This window comes from Nelumbo lutea, chromosome 6 (assembly GCF_056320005.1).
Source record: "Nelumbo lutea isolate HS-2025 chromosome 6, American lotus-T2T, whole genome shotgun sequence".
Taxonomy (NCBI): Eukaryota; Viridiplantae; Streptophyta; class Magnoliopsida; order Proteales; family Nelumbonaceae; genus Nelumbo; species Nelumbo lutea.
In genome coordinates, this window is record NC_142689.1 from 31,201,627 (window position 1) to 31,223,974 (window position 22,348).

Sequence of the window (22,348 nt, forward strand, 5' to 3'; positions counted from 1 at the left end):
AATTGTGTGATAACAAAATGATAAATATTCTGTGAGGTAGAGATAACTAATATTTTGTAAATTAACATGGATAAAACCATAGGAATTAACCCATTCTCTAACCCAAACCAAAAAAAAGAGTTTTTCCTATCTCACCTTTTAGAATATTTCCAGCCACAAAAAAAAAAAAAATGCATTAAAAGCAGAAGATGAGCTCTTTAACAAGATAAGCTTCAACTGTGACCAGCCATTGTCCTTTCCCTTTCCTAGTGTACATACCGCACAGAAATAGTGGAGCCCATGACACCATGTTGCACTAATTAATTAAATGCCAAAAACATCCCCCCAATCTCCACCCTCAATTACCTTAAACGCTGAAACGGCAACCAAACAGACCCCAGGTGAGATGGGTCTTATCCTTCCGCAGAAAAGCCAAAGAATCGGCGAGGACACGGGTTGCTACAGTTTGAAATCGGCCAGTGGATCAACAGCCAAGTAGCATCGATGACGTGGCCCATTGCTGTGCTAAGACCTATGACGTCAGATCAACTTCAATTAACATAACCCACGTGATCAATAACCTTTCTTCTCTCTGAAGAGCCCTAACCTCTCCCCCACTTGTGGAGCAGAGACGGGAAATTTCATAGAAACTCCAAAAATCGACCAAGTGCATGAACCTCCCTCCCCTATATATACACCCTCTGCCCGTAACTCTCTCCTAATTCTACTCCACTGAGAGTCAGAAAAAACCCCAATTCAACCCCTCCAAAGATTTTCAGAGTACCCCAGAAAAAGATAGAAAGATATCAGAGATGTTTGGAATCAACGGTGATGAGTCCAATTCTGCTATGCTTGAATCGATAAGGAGACATCTGTTGGATGAATCAGAATTATCCGCCAATCTTCAGGTGAATTGCCCCGCGAGGAATCCCAGTGAGGGTCCCGTATATTGTCGGAGCTCCAGCTTCAGCAGCCTCTTCCCTTGCTTGACGGAGAACTGGGGCGATCTACCTCTGAAGGAGGATGATTCTGAGGACATGGTGGTTTACGGGATGCTCCGTGACGCCGTTAGCGTTGGATGGGTTCCGTCACTCGGGCAGCAGGGGATGACGGTGACACCACAAACGCAACCAAGCGCGACGTCCACGTTTAGTTTAACGGAGAAGCCCGTTAAATTGGAACCTCAGGAATCGTTGCCGGAGCCGCCGATGGCTACTGCAGCTCCAGCGATTTCGGCTACATCGGTGGTGCGGCAGGAGAAATCGACACCCGCATCACCGGCTCCCGCGAAGGGGAAGCACTACAGAGGTGTAAGGCAAAGACCGTGGGGAAAATTCGCGGCGGAGATCAGAGATCCGGCGAAGAACGGAGCCAGAGTCTGGCTGGGGACATTCGAGACGGCCGAGGACGCAGCGATGGCTTACGACCGAGCTGCTTACCGGATGCGCGGCTCGCGAGCTCTACTTAATTTCCCACTCCGAATCGGCTCGAATGACCCAGAGCCAGTTCGAGTGACCGCCAAGCGGGCGTCCCCTGAGCCTTCTTCTTCATCCTCCTCCTCTCCCTCTCCTTCTTACTCATCATCGAGTTTATCGGATAATGGATCACCCAAACGGAGGAGAAAAGGAGTGGTCCCTTCGGCTCCGGCAGCGGCCGACACCAGATTGGAAACGACGAGCCTATCAGAAGTCTTTCAAGTGGGGACCCCATTGCTACGTAGCGAGCAGCTATTAGTCAACTAGTGAAGAGCTATAAAAAAAATATGATAAATCTTTCTACAGTGGGAAAACGAGTTTATCCTTTTCCACATTTTTATTTCAAACCAAGGGACTCGCGCTGAGAAGAGAGAGACAGAGAGATAGACAACTGTGTGAAATGTGAATGGAGTGTTTGGATTTGTGAATATAAGTATATAAAAAGGAGATTTGTTATTATTTACAAAGTTTTGTCCAAATTAAAGCCTTGGATCTAGAATCTAGGTAAATCCACACATGGGAAAACTGAAAAGTTGGGGAAAAGGTGAGAAATCCAAATCCAGCGATCAGCATTACATTTCATACCTGAGAAAGTGAGAAATTGGAACCGGATCTATCAATGATGACTACTGGTGCTGGTTCTGGACCGGGCCCACCACTGGCACATTCTTAGTGCTACGTACTGTTACAGCATCTCCAATTTGGGCTTACGAGTACAAGCCCAACTGAGAAGTTGGCATTGGGCTTACAATACAAGTCCAATGTTGATGGGCCTAATTACTATAAATACAAAAACAAAACCAAGTCTAACGAATACAAACCGCAATTGGGGTTCTGTTTATGAAATTTGTTTTATCTTCTTAGGAAGAAGGAAACGAACTCCACCAGAGGCACCAGAGTGAGATTTGTCTGGCTTACACGTCTGGTCCTAAGCACAAATAAAGAGAGCAAGGATTAGCTGAACACGATGGTTGTTCAGCGGGGCTGTGGAACCAGTAACAGTAATAAAATATATGGAACCCACATCTTTTACAGTGGGGCCCATTAATTTATTACTTGGGTGGAACATTATATTATCATTGGTTCCACAGCCCACTGAACAGCCATCTCATTCAGTTAATCTGAATTACCCGAAGGAGGGTTGTGTCAGATTGGCAGCCGACACTAAAACTTTTTGCATCATGAATGATTAGGATCATCGCAATGCATGCGGGTTCTTAATTGTTCGTGTCGTGAATGCAGGAACAAAGCATGTGGAGCGGAAGCGGTTAACATTGGTATAGTCATCATAGTTGCTTCTTATTGTTTAAAAGTTGATTAAGGGTGGCATTGCTGGTTAACATTGTTAAATTATGTGAAAGCGCCTTAGTTCTTGGCTAATGCACAAAGGAAAGTTGGATATGAACGAAGAATGGGTTATTGTTTAAAAGTTGATTAACGCCTTAGTTCTTGGGTTCTTAGTCTTTAGTATCAGAATAATGGGTATTTGCAATTGCAGAAGAACCTCTCTTGATTCTTGATTCCTGATTCTTTGTTGGATATGAACGAAGAGAAGCACAACGTCAATGAATGAAAGTTGTTCCAAAGCGACCCGCATGACAATGAGTAACATCTCCGATTTCTCCACACCTTTACGCTTCCTCTTAAAGATAGAAAATTTTAAAACGGTCTATAATACAAGACAGTAGGGTCTATCTAGGAGGAGATGAATTGGAAGTTTGAAGTCTTGAAGATGCTAGTTAGTTGCTATGGATCCGGAAGTGAAAACAAAGTGTGAAATGAGGAGACGTGCTGACTCGCACCCACCACCACCACCCACAATCAACAATCAAGCCTTTCGTTAGACCTTCTGGAAGGTGATTGCTTTAGCTTCTAAGATACCTTCTGTGAAGTACCTTCAGGTACAATGCACGGACACAGAGAAAAAGGGGTACAATAGATAGAGAGACGAAAAAGGTTTTTCGAAGCAAAGCAAATCCTGTTCACATTGGATGAGAGCCGACTGGCCTTGGTTGACCGTGTATGGAAATGTCACATTTACATGGGATTCTGAATCTAGTCTTCAACCGTTGGATTGGAATATATATTTGCCTCGCGAATTCATTATTGAATACCAAATCTCTGTGGCGGGGTAAAACGGTAAACCATATTAAACAAGATGTGAGATGTGCCAGATGTCATGATACTCTACTTTCCCTGGTTTTTGAACCGTCAACCAGGACGGCCGGACCATTCCGCCCAAAAACCTCCAGTCAACCAGTTCCATTTCGCTCCAAAAACCGTTGATTTGGTCAAAGAACCGTTCACCTGGGTGGTTGAACCATCAACTCATTCAACCCAGAAATTGTCTTTGGCCTTTTTTTTTTTTTTTTTTTTAAATTAATACAGACTGTCCATTTGGACCAGACGGTTAGGGTTTAGGGTTCTGGCCCAGAAACATGTGGCCGAAGTACTGATTCTGGGTCGATTTTTAAAACATTGACACTTTCTACTCTGTATCGGGCCCAAGCCATCCAAGAGTAATGGTTTTATTTATAAGAATCAGACAACAGCAGCGTCCATTCAATTCAACGGCCCTCACTTTGGGTGGCTGGGTTGAGCCTCATTTCAATCATGATAGAAATGTCTCGGTCAGAAATAGCATCTCAATGACTCAATGTAATATCACTGTCACATCTAAACACACGACAGGTAGAAAACTTGACCGCAACTGGTTTTGTCGCTTACCTCTGACTTTCAAAGTCTTCAATGAGATTCAATGGTTACGTTTTTTTTTTTTTTTTTTTCCTATGTTTAGTTGAGACTTGAGAGCAATGCCAAGAGCTGCGTAAACTCCTTGTTTACTAGAAATAGAATATTTCGTTCCAAGAAACGAGACGTTAGGGCTAAAGGGAAAATAGGGTTGCTGCCTGAAACCTACAGTAACTGATTTTGATCTCTCATCAACTTCGTTAAATGACAGTCTGACATAACTTCATTGGGCACATACAGAGATGTAAAGGATAATATGGGAAACGACCTTTAAACTAGGAAAGGTAAACCAGTCTTTGGACAAAGTCAGCAAAGCAGTCTCATAAAGAAGGGCTAGATATCACCCCAATGCTGCAAGAATTTTCATGGGGGTAATAAACCATACACAGAATCCACCTAATGTGAATCAAATCCAGCATAGCCCATCATAATTCTGACCAAACCGTAATTTTCATTTGAAAATATCATGTGAATACAGTATTAAAATATTAGGCTTAGTTTGGGAAGAGTACAAATACAGATATGTAAATGCAAACACAAGATTTAGAAATACAATATACAAGGTTTGCACTGTAAGGCCAAGTACTCACCTTGCATTCCAAGATTTCTTAATATCACTACCATATGTCTGCATGCTGTCCCATAATGATGATGATCACACTTTGATATCAAAAAAGAGGGCAAAAAAATATGACATTACCATGCCCACAAAAATGCAAAAAGAATTAGACTTACAACCTTGTCTCCTTGTGAGTTGTATATGAAATTCCAGCTGTACCCCCAATTCGATCTTGTCTCTGATCTATTTTAAAAAGTGGATAGAACATACTTTCAAAACACTACCAATTCTCAATACATGAGTTTTAATGGCAACATCTCCAACTGAGAAAAGTTTAAGATGCCGGTATGCCATGAACAGAATCTGGGAAGCCGCCTAAAATCCTGTCCACAGGTTCCCACTTGACACAACACATCATGATATTGGTGGTCGCCGCCTGCATATTTCCAATAGAACAAGGAGGCAAACATTCAATATAAACCCAAATTCTACACCCTCAGATTTTCATATACTGACGCAACATGGTCACTTATGTGCAGGGATCTTTCACACATAAAACCACCTAGGGATATATGCATGTATGTAGCTAATTAGAGTGGACATACACTGATACACGTATGTGTAGTTAATTGCCTTTTTCTTTCTGGCAAGTGTAACAGATTATATCAATCGAAGAAACCAGACTGTATTTTACATGTATGTGAATTACAACCAAAGAACTAAAAGATAACTCTACCTCTTGGGACGGCTTCGATCTTCCTCATAGTCCATCACTCCACCAGGTTCAGAGTAGTAGATCTCTTCATGACCTCGGAACTCCATGTCTGCCTGCTTACAGTGTGTAACTTCTGCCACAACGTAAGTAAAACACATCGACCAACATATCCCAATAGTTGATAAGCACTAGTTTTACAGCTCTATAGCAATACTTCCCAAGGTATTTAGTACCTAAACTTTTCCCGATAAAGCAGGTAGGACCAAAGAATTGATTGGTCATTGGTTCAGGCCAAAAAAAAAATTTAAATAAAAAACTAACCTCATATGATGTCTGTACCTATTCAAATTATCACTTTTTGAGGTCATAAATTCTTATCCATAAAGGTTTCAATTAAAGAACAAACAGTTATAACATTACCATCAAAGTCTCAAACTAACCCTCCACCAATAACAGTGCTCCCACAAGCACAGCATTGGCATCAGCATTCAAGCTTCAATGTGCTTGCAGACCACAGTTACAAATAAAGGTTGAAGTTGCATTCTCAATTATTCAATATGCATTGATACAAGGGAATAATATTTGTCCATGTTAAGGAGCACCGCTGAATGCACTAATTTGATTGATCAAGGAAAAGATGAATGCACAAATATAGATTTCACCATTTGGGCATCGAAGTTGGATGTGACAAAAATAAAGCAAAAATCATATTATTGCATATCAATATCAATTCAATCCTAAAATTGCAAGAAAAGAAGAGAAAATTGAGCATAAAGAAATTGTTAAAAAGAAATGAAAAAGATAAACTAGCATTAAAAAATAATAAAAAAGAAGAAACCAGCATTGAAATATGAAAAGAACTCTCACCATGCATACCAACCCTCTAACAGATCACCAAGGAATCTGCTTCTTCATTTGCTGGTCTCAAAATCCATAGGCCAGTAATGTTAAAAAATTATCCTAAACTTATATTTCCTTTAAACACCTTTTTATTCTGTAGGTATTACACACCCCCCCCCCCACCGGCACTGTGTGCACTTTTCTTTGAGAAGGTAAAGTCTTAGATGCATTTGATCAAAAAAAAAAAAAAAAGTACAGGCCATGTGTCATGCAACTGGATCCATCAATTAAGCTCCCCAAAACTAAATGCATATTCATTTATGATGCGCATACACAAGGATTGACCTGTCCCACCGGCCACCACTGCGTTCTATCAGTCACTTGCATCCTGGTGCAGGAGCAGCATATCATCCAGAAAATGCCCTAGCATTGTCCCTGTGATGTTATTTAGAATTGTTCGTAATAAATCAGTTTTTCTCCAGTATTAATTATATGTTGGAATTATTATTATTTTTTATTGGAAACAGTAACTTCATTAGTATAACTTTAAAAATAACTTTCCAGATTTAAGTACAGCTGTCAACCCCTAAGTAGGTTTTGAGCCCCCAGTAATCTTACAAAACTGCCCAGAACATACTCTCCCTCACAGTCCCTTGTTTAGCCAATGTGTCAGCTAAACCATTAGCTGATCTCCTTGTCCATTTGAAGCATGCACTGATCTCCCTTGTTATATTGAGGATTTCCCTTATGGGCTGTCTATAAATCCAAGCTCCCAACTTACTAGATTGCAGCCACTCAATCAACAATTTAGAGTCTCCCTCTATCTCAATTTGGTGTAACCCCAACTGTTTTGCATATCTTACACCTTGAAGCAAGGCCATCACCTCCGCTCTCAATGAGTTCCCCACTCCTATTAGTCCTGAAAACAAAGCCACGATTCTGCCATTTTCATCTCTGAATACTCCTCCTATACCTGAAGGGCTCCGGTTATCTCTTGAACTCCCACCAAAGTTCAATTTCACTCTTTGTTGTGTTGGTGGGGACCACAATTCCTGCACAATAGGTTTCATGGAAGTTATAGAAGCCACCACTTCCCAATTCCTGTAAATGTCTTCAGCTGAGAAGTCTTTAAACAAATCCAAAGTTTTCAACCAATGAATAGTCATAATAATTATCCTTTCTACAATTGCCTCCTTGGATTTCTCCACTCCTTTAAAGATTCTATTATTCCTTTCTTCCCAAACTGACCATAAGATAGCTGCTCTTGTGGCTCTCCACATTAATCTTCCATGCCTCTTCGGTTGCCTGAAAAAGATTGGGTCAAAAAGGCTTGCCACATCTGGGGGAGGTGTCCACCTACAACCAAAGATAGAAGAGAACCAGGTCCAAATAAAGCATACAAATGGACAAGAAATTAATAGGTGTGTGATCGTCTCACCAGATCCCAAGCAGAGGCTACAAACATGGGGTGATAAGCAAACATTTGGCCTTTTTCTTTGCAACATATCTAGAGTTTTGATTTTTTGGATAACCACCTCCCAACAAAAAGCCCAAATTTTTGGGGGTACAAGCTGACACCAAATCTCCTTTGAAGGAAAGCTCCTTACAAGGTTTGATGATTGAATGAGGATATCAAACAAGGAGGAACAAGTGAACATGCCAGAAGGGGAAGATTTCCAAATTCTATTGTCCAAACAAGATTGATCCAGGTAGGTTGACCCTAAAAGGTTAATTAATTCATCCACCATTGTCATTTCCCCAATTCTCTTAGACCTCTCCTCAAACCCAAGTCCCAAGAGTTATCAATAAAAACTGAAGAGATCACTTTTCTTTTATTTTCAGAAAGTGAATAAATAGAAGGGAACCTTTCATTAAGGGGAATGTCTCCAACCCAAGCATCCTCCCAAACCAACACTTTATTTCCTGCACAAGCATCAAATTTGACATAAGGAAGGAATGAAGGTAAAATACCATTAATAGCTTTCCAAGGAGAGCACCGAGAAGCCCTGGGGTCGACTCCTGCATCCCAACCATTGTCTGCCAATCCATGAATGCTAATAATCACTCTGCCAAAGTCTGTCCTGTTCCAATGGCAATCTCCATAACCATTTCCCCAATAATGCTGTATTTCTTAGCCTGAGATTTCCTATTCTTAGTCCCCCTTCATCTCTACTTCTAGAAACCACCTCCCACTTCACTAGGTGGTTTCTTTTGGTGTCTCCTAGTTCCCAGAGGAAGTCCCTCATAATCTTCTCTAGCTGATTTGCCACTTTTACCAGTATCCTAAAGGTAGATAGGAAGTACACTGGTAAAGTTAGCCAACGTGGACTTTATTAGGGCTATCCTACCTCCCAAAGAAATGTAATTTCTCTTCCAGTTCGCAAGTCTCTTTGTAAATCTCTCAATCACTGGATACCAGAAACTATCCATATTAGGATTCCTCCCAAAGGTAGTCCCAAATATTGTAATGGCCAATCTCCTACTTCACACCCCAATAGTCTAGCTAATCGAATCACCTCTTCACTCCCTAAATTTACTCCTACCACACAAATCTTGCCCCAATTAATCTTAAGGTTGGAGATCCTCTCAAATTTATGCACTATCCTTTTTAGGTTCATGAGTTCTTTTGTTTTCCCTTCACAAAACAAAATAATATCATCTGCAAATTGTAGGTGTGTAACCACCACTTCATCCCTTCCAACTCTCCAGCCTCTAATCATATTGTTGGCATCTTCACTTATGATCAACTCACTCAACACATTAGTTACCAGAGTAAAAAGGAAGGGAGATAGAGGATCTCCTTGTCTTAGGCCCCTTTTGGCAGAAAAAAAAAATCTCTTGCTACTCCATTTACCAAAATTGAAAAATGACGTGAAGAAATGCAGCCCTTCACCCATTTACACCATCTCTCTCCAAAACCCCTACGCTTAAGAATTTCCAACAAAAACTCCCAATCCACCATGTCATCGGCTTTCTCTAAATCCAACTTGCACATTAGTCCCTTTTGTTTTTTCCTTCTTCTAACCCCTACACATTCATTGGCAATGAGAATTTGATCAATTATTTGTCTCCCAAACACAATAGTCCCTTGATTTGGAGAAATCATCGAGGGAAGAACATGCTTTATTCTTTGGGCTAAAACCTTGGAAATGATTTTGTGCGTGCTTCCTATCAGACTTATGGGCCTAAAATCCTTCGGCTGGATTGCATCCACTTTCTTTAGTATCAAAGCGATGAAGGTTGCATTTGCACCTGAGTTAAATTTGCCCCTCTCATAGAACTCATCAAACACCTCCATCAAGTCACCCTCAATTATTTCCCAACAATCTTGATAAAAAGCCATCATGAAACCATCAGGTCCTAGGGCTTTAGATTTCTCCATCGAGAAGACTGCATTTTTGACTTATTGAACCTCAAATTTCCTTTCCAAGGAATCCAACAACTCTATTCCCAACCCTCCAATCCAGGTCCTCTAAGTTTTCTCCTGACCTCCTTGGACTCTCATAGAGTGTTTTGAAGTGATTCACAAAGGCTTGGGCTATGTCCTCATCTCTCGTCAATACTTGCCCATTCCATTCCAATTTCAACACTGAGTTTTTCCTATTTCTCCCATTTGCCAACATATGGAAAAAACTGGTATTGCCATCCCCTTTCTTGATCCATTGACATCTAGATTTTTGTCTCCAAGTAACCTCATCTTTTCTTAGGATGTCTTCCAAATCCTTCTTCAAACCCCATCTCTCTCTCCTCTCTTCTGAACTCAAACTTCTCTCAACTTCCTCGCCATCTAGCTCCTCTATTCTACTGAGAATTTCCTGATTTCTTTCGTCAATCTTTCCAAAACTCTCTTTATTCCACAACTTAATTCTTGCTTTCAGCAATTGCAATTTCTTATAGAATCTATAACCCTTCCATCTGAAATCCACTTGATCTTCCTCCCACCACTCCTTCACCTTTGGCAAGAATTCAAGGTGCAAAAGCCACATATTCTCAAATCTAAAAGGGTAGGAAACACCCCCCAATCTCTCTTGGGTCAAACTTATTGGGCAGTGGTCTGAAATAGGTCTTGGCAGAGCTATAACTACTAAACCCCGCCAAGCCACTTCCCAATCAGTTGTGAATAGGAATCTGTCCAACTTACAACAAGTGGGAACCTCTTGAAAATTTCACCAAGTATAATTTGCCCTCTGAATAGGTAAATCCCGCAACTCAAAGCTCTCTATGAAGAGGTTAAACTTCTTCATACCCATTGTAACCCAGTGATTTGAGTTGTTTGATTCACTCAAGAATCATATGACATTAAAATCTCCTCCCAAACACTAGGGTCCCTCCCATAGACCTCTCACTGCTGCTAATTCCTCCCAAAGTCCCCCTCCCCTTTCCTTATAAGAGGTGGGTCCTACACATTAGTTAAAACCCATTCCCAGTCATCCATCCTTCTCTTCAACTCGATGGACACTGAGTACTTCCCAATTAACTCCCCAGTACACTCCATCTCTGCATTTTTCCACAGTTATAATTCCCACTGAAGCTCCCCAAGATTGTGCATATGCCCAACTTATGCCTCTCGCTAACCAAATACTTCTTACCCAATTCCTATCTAACTCAGACAACTTAGATTCTTAAATCAACACAATATCTGGTTTTTCTCTTCTTAACAAATCCCTAATCACTCCTCTTTTTCTTGAGCTTCCTAACCCTCTTACATTCCAACTAATCAACTTCATGGAGTCCGCGACAAAATACCCTTTAACCAAACAAAACACTCACCGCTTCTCCTTTTTTGCAACACTCCCTTTATCATAATCCACCTCAGACCTTAGCTCCTTTTTTGCCACACTCCCCAAGGTTGTAGCTCTACTAAGAGGTTCTGGATTGGCTTTACAGCCCCTACTAATATCCTGTATTTGGTGTTGTTCTGAACACAGATCTCCGCTATTCTTTGTTTTAGATTTTACTTCCCCCGAGGTGGTGCCTAATCTTCCTTCCCCTTTGTCAGGCTGGATTTAGAGTCTAGGAAGTGTAGTAGAAAGATCGTCATCAAACAGAAGTTTCAAGCCATCTTCTGCTTCTTCCCCAAGTCGAGAGTAGCACTTGCTCTGAATACTTCCAAGGCTAAAACCTTCAGAGTTCTCTCCTTCCATGCTATCTTCCAAACTTAACCACCCTAAATCTGAAGTTTCATCTCTGTTCTTTGTTCTATTGTACCTTGGATTCAGCTTCTCTGGACTAGTAGAGTAGGAAACCAGTCTCGGCATCCCAAACTAGAGCTTCTCATCGAGCCTGCAGCTGGAGAGTGGTGCTTGGAGGAAGAATTCGCCACTGCAACATCAGTTTGGGACAACGATACACCCAAACAATAGTCCTCCAGAGTTCGACCTCTTGTTGTAGTCACGTGATCACTTAAGCGATCACATGATGTCCTTTTTAAAGGACATGGCCTAATTAGTCCAACAGCGCAATTTTCTCCCATTTGACTGATATTTAAAGGGCCAGGCCTTATCAGCCCAGCAGCCCCCCCCCCTAAAGTCACGTGTCTATTTAAGCTTTCTTGTGACTGGGCCAAACCATTTGAAGGCCCACCAGGATTTACTTCTCTCCCGTTTGTCCCCACCCCAAGCCCTTTGTTTGAATTTGAACCTGCCACGTCTCCTCCTTTTAATCTCATTAAAGCCTTAGCGAAAGTTTTACATCTGCCCGTTGAAGTTCTGACCTGCTGCTTCGAATTCCCACACCAAGGGGTAGCTTGGTTTACACCTTTCCACTTCCCAGTCTCTTCAGTTTCCTTATTCATGAAACTTTCTAATTTTCTCTGTTCTCCTCTCTTTCCAAGGTTTCCTCGAGACCAGGTTTTGGCCACGTCAGCATCATCTTCTCCAGTCCTTCCACCATTGAGCTTCCACAGAGGAGGCTATCCAAGCTTTGAACATTTGATCATCTAAGAAAACATCTATAGAACGTGGGATGAGTTCTGGCTTCGCTCCATTCACCTCTATATGCACAGCTCAGAGATCTGAGGCATCCACAGTCGAGAGTTCCCCACCAGACAACCTTGCAATTCTGTTAAGAATCTCATCTGACCATAGATGATAAGGCAGCCCCAGAATTCTCAACTCAATGCTATCTGTTGGGTTTACAGTTTTCTCATTACAAATTGGGGACCATCTTCCTACCACTGCCAATCCTTGCTTTGTTACTGCTGACACAGCTTCAAAATCCGGCCAGGGATTTTTACAAAGAATCACAGCCTTCTGCCCATCCATAGGAATAATCTGCAGTCTTTCTGATACCTTCAAAATTTGTTGAATCTCTTCACCCAGGGTTTTCCAATCTGTAACATCCTTACTCGTGGATAACACTAATTTGTTCTCCCATTCTGTTTTGGCTTTATTGATCCACATTCTCATTGACCCTAACCTTGCATCAATCTGAACATCCTTATCTGTATTGGTTCCCTTATTTTGTGTTTCCTTCCAGTCTGTTCATTCCATCTTCTCTTCAAGCTTCTTCCTTCCTTTCTGATTGGAGAACTTCGTCTTTCATATACTAACACCAGAAAATCCTGCATTGCTTGTATTAATTTATTCCAACCCGATGCTTCTCTCCCTTCAGGGAAGCAAGTGAACTGTTTCATACCATTTCCATAATATTCATAAGTACCTACAAATCTTCCCTTGTTTTCTCTTCTTCCAGCAGCATACCTTCTTCCCTCTTCCACAAGACTACACTTCCATTCTATTGTTCTTAATGTCCTCTTCGCTCCCTCCAGGAATCTCTGAAGCCAGGATATTGCTTTCTCTTCAAGAATTGACGAAGCTTTTCTCAGTTCCACTATCTTCAGGGCAACTTCTCTTCTTGTCCAAACTTCTTCCAAGACAAACGTTTTTGCCTCAATCTTCAGAACTCTTCTCCATCTCCTTGCTGGTGCAAACTTCATCATGCAAACTCCAGTCTCCTTTATATCTCCTCCTTCACCGTCCAACCTTGAATCATCAGTCCTTTGACTAAGATTTGAAACTCAGGATCCACATATTAAGCTCCTTTGGATAATGAAACTTTGAGAAATAGCATCAACATTGCAATACAGAACTGAGCTATTTAGAATAGTGATTTCATGTATGTCATATCTCTTTTATGCATATTGCGTAGTATTTTGAACCTTTTCCCCTTTTTCATCAATAGCAGATCAAAGAGATCTCATTGAGGGGGAAAACACAAGAAGAATCACCGGGCTACTGAAGATACACATTCACATTGACAAATCTCAACATAGATAGTTTTGTCTGATCTACTTGCCTTGGAGACCTCCAAGCCTCCAAGGTAAGCCCATAAAATTGACCAAACAGACCTGCTCACATGTTCATGGGGAATAATTCATGATGTAGACTGCCACAACTTGGATTTTTTTTTTCATAAGTGTCACAACTAAAAAAATTAGTGGAAAAACTGGATAGATGAGTGTCACTAGACCTGTTCACGGGCCGGGACGGGCTTTGCCTCTTTACAAATAGAAAATGACCAGGCCCAAGCCTGAGACCGAGCCTGAGCCCAAAACCGATCTGGACAGATATTTTATAATATATTAATTATATACTATTTATAATATATATAAGACTTGTTTGCTACGAATTTTATTATTATATAATGTATATTAGATTTTTTATTATATATATATAATATTATTGAGCTGGGCTCAGACTCAGGCTCAAGCCGGGCTTATTTGGAAAAGCCTGAGCCCAAGCCCACAAGCTTAAAACTTTGTCCAAGCCCGACATAGAATGGGCCAGGCCAGGCCAGCCCATCGAACCACCCGGCCCATGAATAGGTCTAAGTGTCACAACTTGTGGCAGAAATGCAAATACTAAGATGGATGAGTGGAAAAACTAGAAAGGATAGGATAGGAATGAAGCTATCTGTAGGAACCTAGGAGCAGCTCCAATAGATGATAAAATCAGAGAGACTAGACTACTATGGTTTGGTCATGTGCATAAAAGGCCACCAACAGCTCCAGTTAGAAGAATTGATTTGTTACAAGTTGAAGGGGCTAGAAGAGTTAGGAGTGGACCAAAAAGGACTTGGGTAGTAAGAAATGATTTTAAACTTTAATAATTTAACAGTGGATATGGCTTTAAATAGAACAGAATGGCAAAACAGGATATAGTTGGGATAAGGCATGGATGATGATAATCATGAGTATCACAATTTGTATATTTGTAAATATACCATATAATTCAGTCAGCATAAATGCAAAGGAAAAAAAGAAAATTGACAATAAGAGACATTACAAAAAACAAGATAAAGATGAAGGGAAGTAAACTTTCATAACAAAAATATCAACCAGTTAACCTAGAAACGAAAGTCAGCTAATCGTGAATTATGGAGAATGATCGAGAAAGAAAAGAAAATGAGATCATTCAACTGACCTTGAGTGAGAGGGATTTCTTCACTTCTTCTACCCTATCTTCAATTTCCTTCTTATGTTTCTTGTCCACCTCACTCATCATATCAACCCATTTTATTTTTTCTTGAATTGAAAGAAGTAGATTATCTGAAGTTGCTAACCTGCAATGTATTTACCCATAGATCAAAAGGAAGGTAATACAAAGGATAAACATGATTCCATGTTGTGCACAAGGCAGATACCATACAGATTCAATGATCTGAACCACCAAACCTAAAAATAATACATGGACACACATATAATTACAACTACCAGTTTGTTAACGTCTGTATCATACACCCAAGCGGCCCAGGTCTCAGATCCCTCCCTGCAGCAAACTGGACCTACATGTGCACAGAATAGAAGAAGTATTGATTAATGGAGTTGTTTCATGCAGTAAAATTGAATAATTCAACTTAAAACAAGGACATGGCAGTAAGACCTTACCTCAAAGCATCTCCGCAACTGATCCAGCTTACCTCTAACTATGCCCTACAAAAATCCCACAAAAAGACAACTGATATTTTTCCTGGCTAAATTTGAAGTTTTAAATCAGGAACTGTAAATTTCAGACTTGTACGTAGGCCTTAAGTAAACAGAAATTCTTATAAGGAATTGAATAAATGGTGACCATTAAAAGAATTAAAAAGTAAAAGGAAAGCATAAAGCAGATCATTCAATACCTGTTAAAAATCAGCTTCTAAATAAATATTTTAAGTTTTAACTTATGTAACCACAATGAAGCAACATGATAAATAGCAGTGCTTGCTAGTATTTTCTTAACTCACTAAATGGAAATTAGAGATGCATTCTTGTTTTCTCATATGTTTATTAAAACAAAAGAACATAAAGTAAATTTGGTAAAGAGATACAACTTAGGCAGGCCTACCTTGAGTCTAGCCTGATCCAACCTGTTAGCATAGGGGTATTTCTGTCTTTATACCTTGATTGATGTTGCTGATCTGTAATGTTGTGTTGAAACATGTGCTCTTAACTTAAGTAAGGGCACATAGGTCTTTTCAATTATGTTTTAATAATAATATAAATACTTACTGGCCGACTCGGAGAAGTTAGGTTGACTCTTCCAGTTCGAACCAGAATTCTCTCTTCTCTCTTTCTCTCCTTCTCTCTTTCTCTATCACTCTTTCTTCTTCTACATAACTGAACTCAGTCAGGCCGAACTCTAAGGCAGACCTGAATTATAACATGGTATCAGAGCAGGTTAAATCTGCCTAGATTTCTGCTTGTCTAGGGTTCATTCTCTGCACACCCTATCTAGGGTTTTCCTCTTTTTTCTGTGTTCGATTGGAGATAAGGGAAATGGCTGAAAAGGAGTGATCGCCCTCTTCCCTTGGGGGTCTCTATGCCTCCAATCAGGTCGTATGTGGTCGGTTGCTGTGATTTCTGAGATCGCCCTCTCCTAGTAGAGGAAGAATAGAGGGCCAAACTGTGTGTGGCTGTTGTGTGTGAAGCGGCTGTTGTGTGTGGACTGTTCTCCTGCTAGCATGGGTGTTACTTCAGCGATAAGGTAAGAGATTTCAGTTCTTGATATCAGTTATGGATTAAATAGGAAGTGTGTTTCAGATCATTTGCTAGTGTTTCGGCCAGTAAGAGCTAGGGTTTATGCTGGTTTCTTTGTACATGTTGAAGGAAGAGATATGATCATATAGTGGTGAGATTTCAGGTAGTTGTAGGAGCAAGGTTTGTGGTGTAAAGAGCACACATTCCAGCAACAATTAGTGCTGCAATCAGTGTGACAGGTGTGACCTAGTGGTGTGTAGTGTGCAGATCTCAATGATAATAGAATTCAGCAAGTGTGCAGAATTGGTGATAACATAATGGGAGGCAGTAATGATTATAAACCTAGTGTGATGGTGCCTACAGACTACCTAAATGTTCAGATGACCTCCATTAAGTTAAATGGAGAGAATTATGTGCCTTGGGCTAAATCCGTTGAAGTCTTTCTAAAGGCAAAAAAGAAGGTAAAACATATCAGAGAGGAGAAACCCTCCTCTAACTCTCACGAGTATGAAGATTGGGAGCAAGAGGATGCTCAGATCATCACATGGTTGTGGAACAGTATGGAACCCAGGATTAGTGTGAACTTCATGTTCCTTGATACTGCCAAAGATGTGTGGGACCATGCGAAAAAATTGTATTTGGGGCAAGACAATACAACCAGAGTTTATCAGCTTTATCAAGAGTACTTTAATCTGCAATAGGGCAATCAGAGTCTTGAGGAGTACTATGCCAACGTGAGGAACATACGTAATGAGTTGAATGTCTATCATCCCCTCACTTATGATGTCAAGATTCAGCAACAACAAAGAGAGCATCTTGATGTGACTAGATTTTTGTTGGGACTAAAGTCTGAATATGAACCAGTACGGGCTCAGATATTAGGGGGATCAGCTCTTCCGTCCCTAGAAGAGGTATTTGCTCGACTTCGGAGGATTTCTATCGGATCTACTGAGAACTCTAATATCTCAGATAGATCTGCCTTTGCTGCATTGAGAGGCCGTGGTGGTAGAAGTGGAGCTCGGGGAGCTCAGTCTGGCAGTGGTGTTGGTAGTGGTTCTGCATATGGCCGAAGTGGCAATGGTGGGTCTACTCATAATCGTGGTGGTGGTTGTACTGGGAGCAGAGATTCAGGGGGAGCCCGTGGTAGAGGACATAGCTCAGGCCCGAGGAAGTGCACTCATTGTGGTATGGATGGACATACCATCAACTATTGTTATGATTTACATGGTCCTCCCTCAACCTAGGCCAATCATGCCATGACTGGTGACTCAAGTTCTAGCTTTAAACAGGAGAATCATTCATCTGACCAGTTGCCTCCTACATCCACAGATGGTCCCATGAAGGAGATGGTGAATGTTCCCCGTGATGAATATGAGAGGTTTATCCAATCACAGTAGAACACAACGACTTTTGCTCACTCAGGTATGGCTTGTCTGGCATCTACACCCAATCCCTAGATCATTGACTTTGGAGCCTCCGATCACATGACTAGAACTCCGGGTGTGTTTTCCTCCTTATCTCATTGCTCAACATCACAATCTGTCACCCTTGCTAATGGTTCCACATCCTCAATTTGTGGTGTTGGTAATGTTGACCTAGATCCTGTATCCCTCTCATCAGTTCTGTATGTTCCTAAATTACCTTTTAACCTTATGTCTGTTAGTAAGCTAACCAAATCACTTAACTGCTCCATTACCTTTTCTCCTTCTATGTGTGTCTTTCAGGATCTCAAGACGGGGATGAAGATTGGTGGAGGGCATGAAGCAAGTGGACTGTATTATCTTGATGGTGGTGGTGGTAGAACTTCAACAGCTCTCCAGTCATCTCTTTCTCCTCTCCAGTGGCACTGCCGATTTGGTCATCCGTCGCTCAAAGTCTTGAAGTCCTTGGTTCCGTCCTTGAGTCAGCTTTCTGTTTTGGATTGTGAGTCGTGTCAATTTGGGAAATACCATCGTGTTCCCTTTAGTTCTAGGGTTGATAACCGTGTGTCGAGTCCTTTTTCTTTAGTTCATTCAGATGCTTGGGGTCCTTATAAAGTAATGTCATATAATGGATACAGATATTTTGTCATTTTTGTGGATGATTTTTCAAGGATGACGTGGCTCTATTTAATGAAAGAAAGAAGTGAATTGTTTACCATTTTCCAAAAATTTTATGCTGAAATTCGTAACCAATTTGGTACCCACATCAAAGTTTTTCGTTCTGATAATGGCCGCGAATATTTATCCTCATCATTTCAGGAATACTTGGACCAACACGGCATTATACATTAGACCTCGTGTACTTACACCCCACAACAAAATGGGGTGGCTGAGAGAAAGAATCGCCATCTCCTTGAAACAACAAGATCCCTAATGCATCACATGCATGTTCCCAAACCTTTTTGGAGTGATGCAGTGCTTACCTCTTGTTTTCTGATTAATCGGATGCCCACGTTCATCCTTGATGGTCAGTCTCTGTTTCAGGTCTTGTTTCCCTCTGTCTCCGTTCCCTCTTACGCCAAGAGTTATTGGGTGTGTCTGTTTTGTCCATAATCTGGGTCCTGGGAACGACAAGTTTGATGCTCGTTCTCTCAAGTGCATCTTCCTTGGCTATTCTCGGACCCAAAAAGGGTATAGGTGTTACCATCCTGGTTCTCGACGGTCATTTGTGTGTGCTGATGTCAGTTTTCTTGAGTCTACTCCATTTTTTTGGGGGTCCGGTGATGCTTTTTCCTCCTCATCACCTCCTCCCCTTCCACTTCCCTTTGTTGATCCTCAGTTTGTTCCAGTTGTGACCAAATCCTTGCCTCCGGTGCCACCACCTGTTGAACGCCCACCTATCCGTCATGTGTATACACATCGCCCACGTGCACCGGCTACTACTCCTCCAGCTACATCTCCATCGACGGATCCGGCACCAGAACCTCACTTGGCATCTGAGATTGATCTACCCATTGCTTTGCGAAAGGTAAATGTACTTGCACCCTTCATCCCATTTCTAATTATATTTCTCTTACTCACCTTTCCGCTTCCCATCGCCAGTTTGTTACCTTGTTATCATCAGTTATTGTTCCTAAAGATGTCCAAGAAGCCCTTGCCTCTCCAGGGTGGTGCCGTGCCATGGAAGAACTCTCAGTCCATCATAATCGTACTTGGGACCTCGCTGCTCTTCCTCCTGGGAAGCAAGTTGTTGGTTGTAAGTGGGTTTATACGGTGAAGTATCTGCCTGATGGTAGTGTTGAACGCCTGAAAGCGTGATTAGTTGCAAAGGGGTACTCCCAAACCTATGGCATTGACTACACAGAGACCTCACCAGTTGCTAAAATAGGGTCAGTTCGTGTTGTGATCTCTCTTGCAGCCATGTATGAGTGGGCACTATATCAGCTTGATATCAAGAATGCCTTTTTGCATGGTGACTTACTCGAGGAGATCTACATGGAGCAACCTCCAGGGTTTGTTGCTCAGGGGGGGGATGGTAAGGTGTGCAGACTAAGGAAGGCTATATATGGGCTTAAACAGTCTCCTCGAGCATGGTTTAGTAGGTTCAGTGAGGTGGTAAAGAAATTTGGCATGAAACAGTGTAAGGTTGACCATTCTATATTTAGTCATGACTCTCCAGGAGGAAAAATACTGTTGGTGGTGTATGTAGATGATATTGTTATTACTGGGAATGATAACATTGGTATTGATAGGCTGAAGACTTATCTGCAAGATCACTTTCAGACAAAGGATCTGGGTAAACTGAAATACTTCTTGGGGATAGAGGTAGTCAGATCCAAGTATGGGATTAACCTGTGCCAGAGGAAGTATGTGCTTGATTTGCTGGAAGAAACAGGCTTGTTGGGTGCCAAACCAGCTGAAACACCCATGGACGCAAATACCAAGCTAAGCAGTGATATGGGTGAAGTGTTTGAAGACCCTGGCAGATACCAACGACTTGTGGGCAAACTGAACTACCTAACCATTACCAGACCAGACATCTCATTTGCAGTTAGTGTGGTAAGCCAGTTCATGCAAAAACCTCTGACTCCTCATTGGAATGCGGTTCTGAGAATTGTGAAGTATCTAAAAGGGGCCCCGGGTCGCGGTCTGATATACAAGAGTGGGGGAAAACTTGAAATAGAAGGATATTCTGATGCTGATTGGGCCGGTTCTATGTCTGATAGGCGGTCTACTACAGGCTATTGCATGTTTCTGGGAGATAACATGGTGACATGGAAAAGTAAGAAGTAGACGGTTGTGGCAAGAAGCAGTGCAGAGGCAGAATATAGGGCTATGGCGCATACCGCTTGTGAATTAGTGTGGCTAAGGAACCTTCTACAGGAAGTAGGGTACAACATTAACACTCCAATGAAGCTCTATTGTGATAATCAGGCTGCAGTTCATATCTCCTCTAATCTAGTGTTTCATGAAAGAACCAAGCACATTGAAGTTGACTGTCACTTTGTGAGGGAGAAGGTGCTGAATGGAGAGCTAGACACTACACATGTTAATACAGGAAAACAGTGGGCTGACTTATTTACAAAAGGCTTGAGTCGGAGAAGAGTGGACTACATATGTAACAAGCTGGGAGTATATGATATATACTCACCAGCTTGAGGGGGAGTGTTAGCGTAGGGGTATTTCTGCCTTTATACCTTGATTGATGTTGCTGATCTGTAATGTTGTGTTGAAACATGTGCTCTTAACTTAAGTAAGGGCACATAGGTCTTTTCAGTTATGTTTTAATAATAATATAAATATTTACTGGCCGGCTCGGAGAAGTTAGGTTGACTCTTCCAGTTCGAACCAGAATTCTCTCTTCTCTCTTTCTCTCTTTCTCTCTTTCTCTATCACTCTTTCTTCTTCTACATAACTGAACTCAGTCAGGCCGAACTCTAAGGCAGACCTGAATTATAACACAACCCAATGTTTTGGACAGGTTGAGCTTGGATTTACGTGGATGTATGTCTTAGTTATGTTTAAATATACTTTCAAGCTCACTTTTGCATATCTATAAAGATAGAAATCTATAGCTTTTTATTTTTAAGATGTTTTTATTTTCAGAAATTTTTTGAACCTGCTCAGGCTGGCTTTCAGTGCACTGGGTTGATCCATTTGAACTGATCTACCACCCCCAAAAAAAAGTGGGTAGGTGCCCAAACCAAATATCATGATACTTCATATAGTATAATTTATGGAATGTGAAGTAGAAAGAACATCATTGATTGAAAAAATAGAACGAATAAGTGAGGCAGACACCCATATAAAATTAAACAAAAAATAAATAAATAAATGTAGTTTGCTGGAATAGGATCACCAAATCAACTTTCTTCCAACTCCCAGTTAGATTTTATCTGCTGCATTGGAAAGAGGAGAAAACGAGCTTGGACAAGAACCTACCGCATACATGCATTCATTGATAAGGAAGTCTTCTAGCTCACGTACATTTGAAACATCTATTTCCTGCATCAGTTTATCATAGGGAAGTACCTGGGAAGCACTAAAGTGTTAGAGCATAAACATATAAATACGAATTTTTCATGAAATGCTAGAAAAAGAGCTTTTTAAAACCAAAATGGCAGACATAATGTACTCCAAGAAAACTACCCATAAAGTTAAATTGGTTTGCCTGGCTCCCTCATTAGGGTGAACCAAGCAACAACAACTATTAAGTCATCCAAAAGACATAAAAGAAAAGAACCAAAATACCCAAAAAAAAAGAAATATAACATTGAACAATTATTTTCCCTTCAAAAAGAAAAGACTTCCAGTTAGTCTGTGGATGACAGACATGTGTCAGGGATCACTTATGCAAAAACCCTTTTTTGAAGGATAGAAGAAAAAGAAAAAGAAAAAGGTTACAGAGCATTGGATGACAGTGAGACAACCCAGATTGAATAACTTGACAATCTGAAAAGATTCCTCACTACAAAGCTGTAATTCCAGAATACCCCAAAAGTTCTCTATCAGATCCTCCCTTCTAACTTAGTCAAGGGACTTGGAATTGGACAGAACTAGCACATACCGTGTTTTGCCACTTCATAAACAAACTGAAGTGTAATGCATCCCAAGCTCCATTATGTCTCATGAAGTTCTGAATCTGAC

General features: G+C 41.1%; 2 protein-coding genes across 5 annotated transcripts in view; one reads left to right on the forward strand and one right to left on the reverse strand.

Moving 5' to 3' along the window:
• The first annotated feature begins 573 nt into the window (after window positions 1-573).
• LOC148848340 (ethylene-responsive transcription factor 2-like) lies at window positions 574-1,921 on the forward strand. Its single transcript, XM_088949644.1, has one exon. It carries the CDS (start codon window positions 792-794, stop codon window positions 1,719-1,721), a length of 930 nt encoding a protein of 309 aa, XP_088805770.1. The 5' UTR covers window positions 574-791; the 3' UTR covers window positions 1,722-1,921.
• Window positions 1,922-4,747: 2,826 nt separating this feature from the next.
• The window catches only part of LOC148848341 (COP9 signalosome complex subunit 7-like), a 33,568-nt gene continuing 15,967 nt past the window's right edge, over window positions 4,748-22,348 (reverse strand). For 2 of the 4 annotated variants that reach the window (XM_088949645.1, XM_088949647.1), the window contains 6 exons: window positions 21,644-21,733; window positions 15,207-15,251; window positions 15,033-15,103; window positions 14,743-14,881; window positions 5,501-5,592; window positions 4,748-5,200 (listed from right to left, as the gene is read on the reverse strand). In XM_088949645.1, coding sequence (XP_088805771.1) covers window positions 5,179-5,200; window positions 5,501-5,592; window positions 14,743-14,881; window positions 15,033-15,103; window positions 15,207-15,251; window positions 21,644-21,733 — 459 coding nt within the window. In that variant the 3' untranslated portion in view covers window positions 4,748-5,178. Of the gene's footprint in view, window positions 5,201-5,500; window positions 5,613-14,742; window positions 14,882-15,032; window positions 15,104-15,206; window positions 15,252-21,643; window positions 21,734-22,348 lie in introns of all 4 variants that reach the window. The other 2 variants (XM_088949648.1, XM_088949649.1) reach the window with 1 other exon arrangement.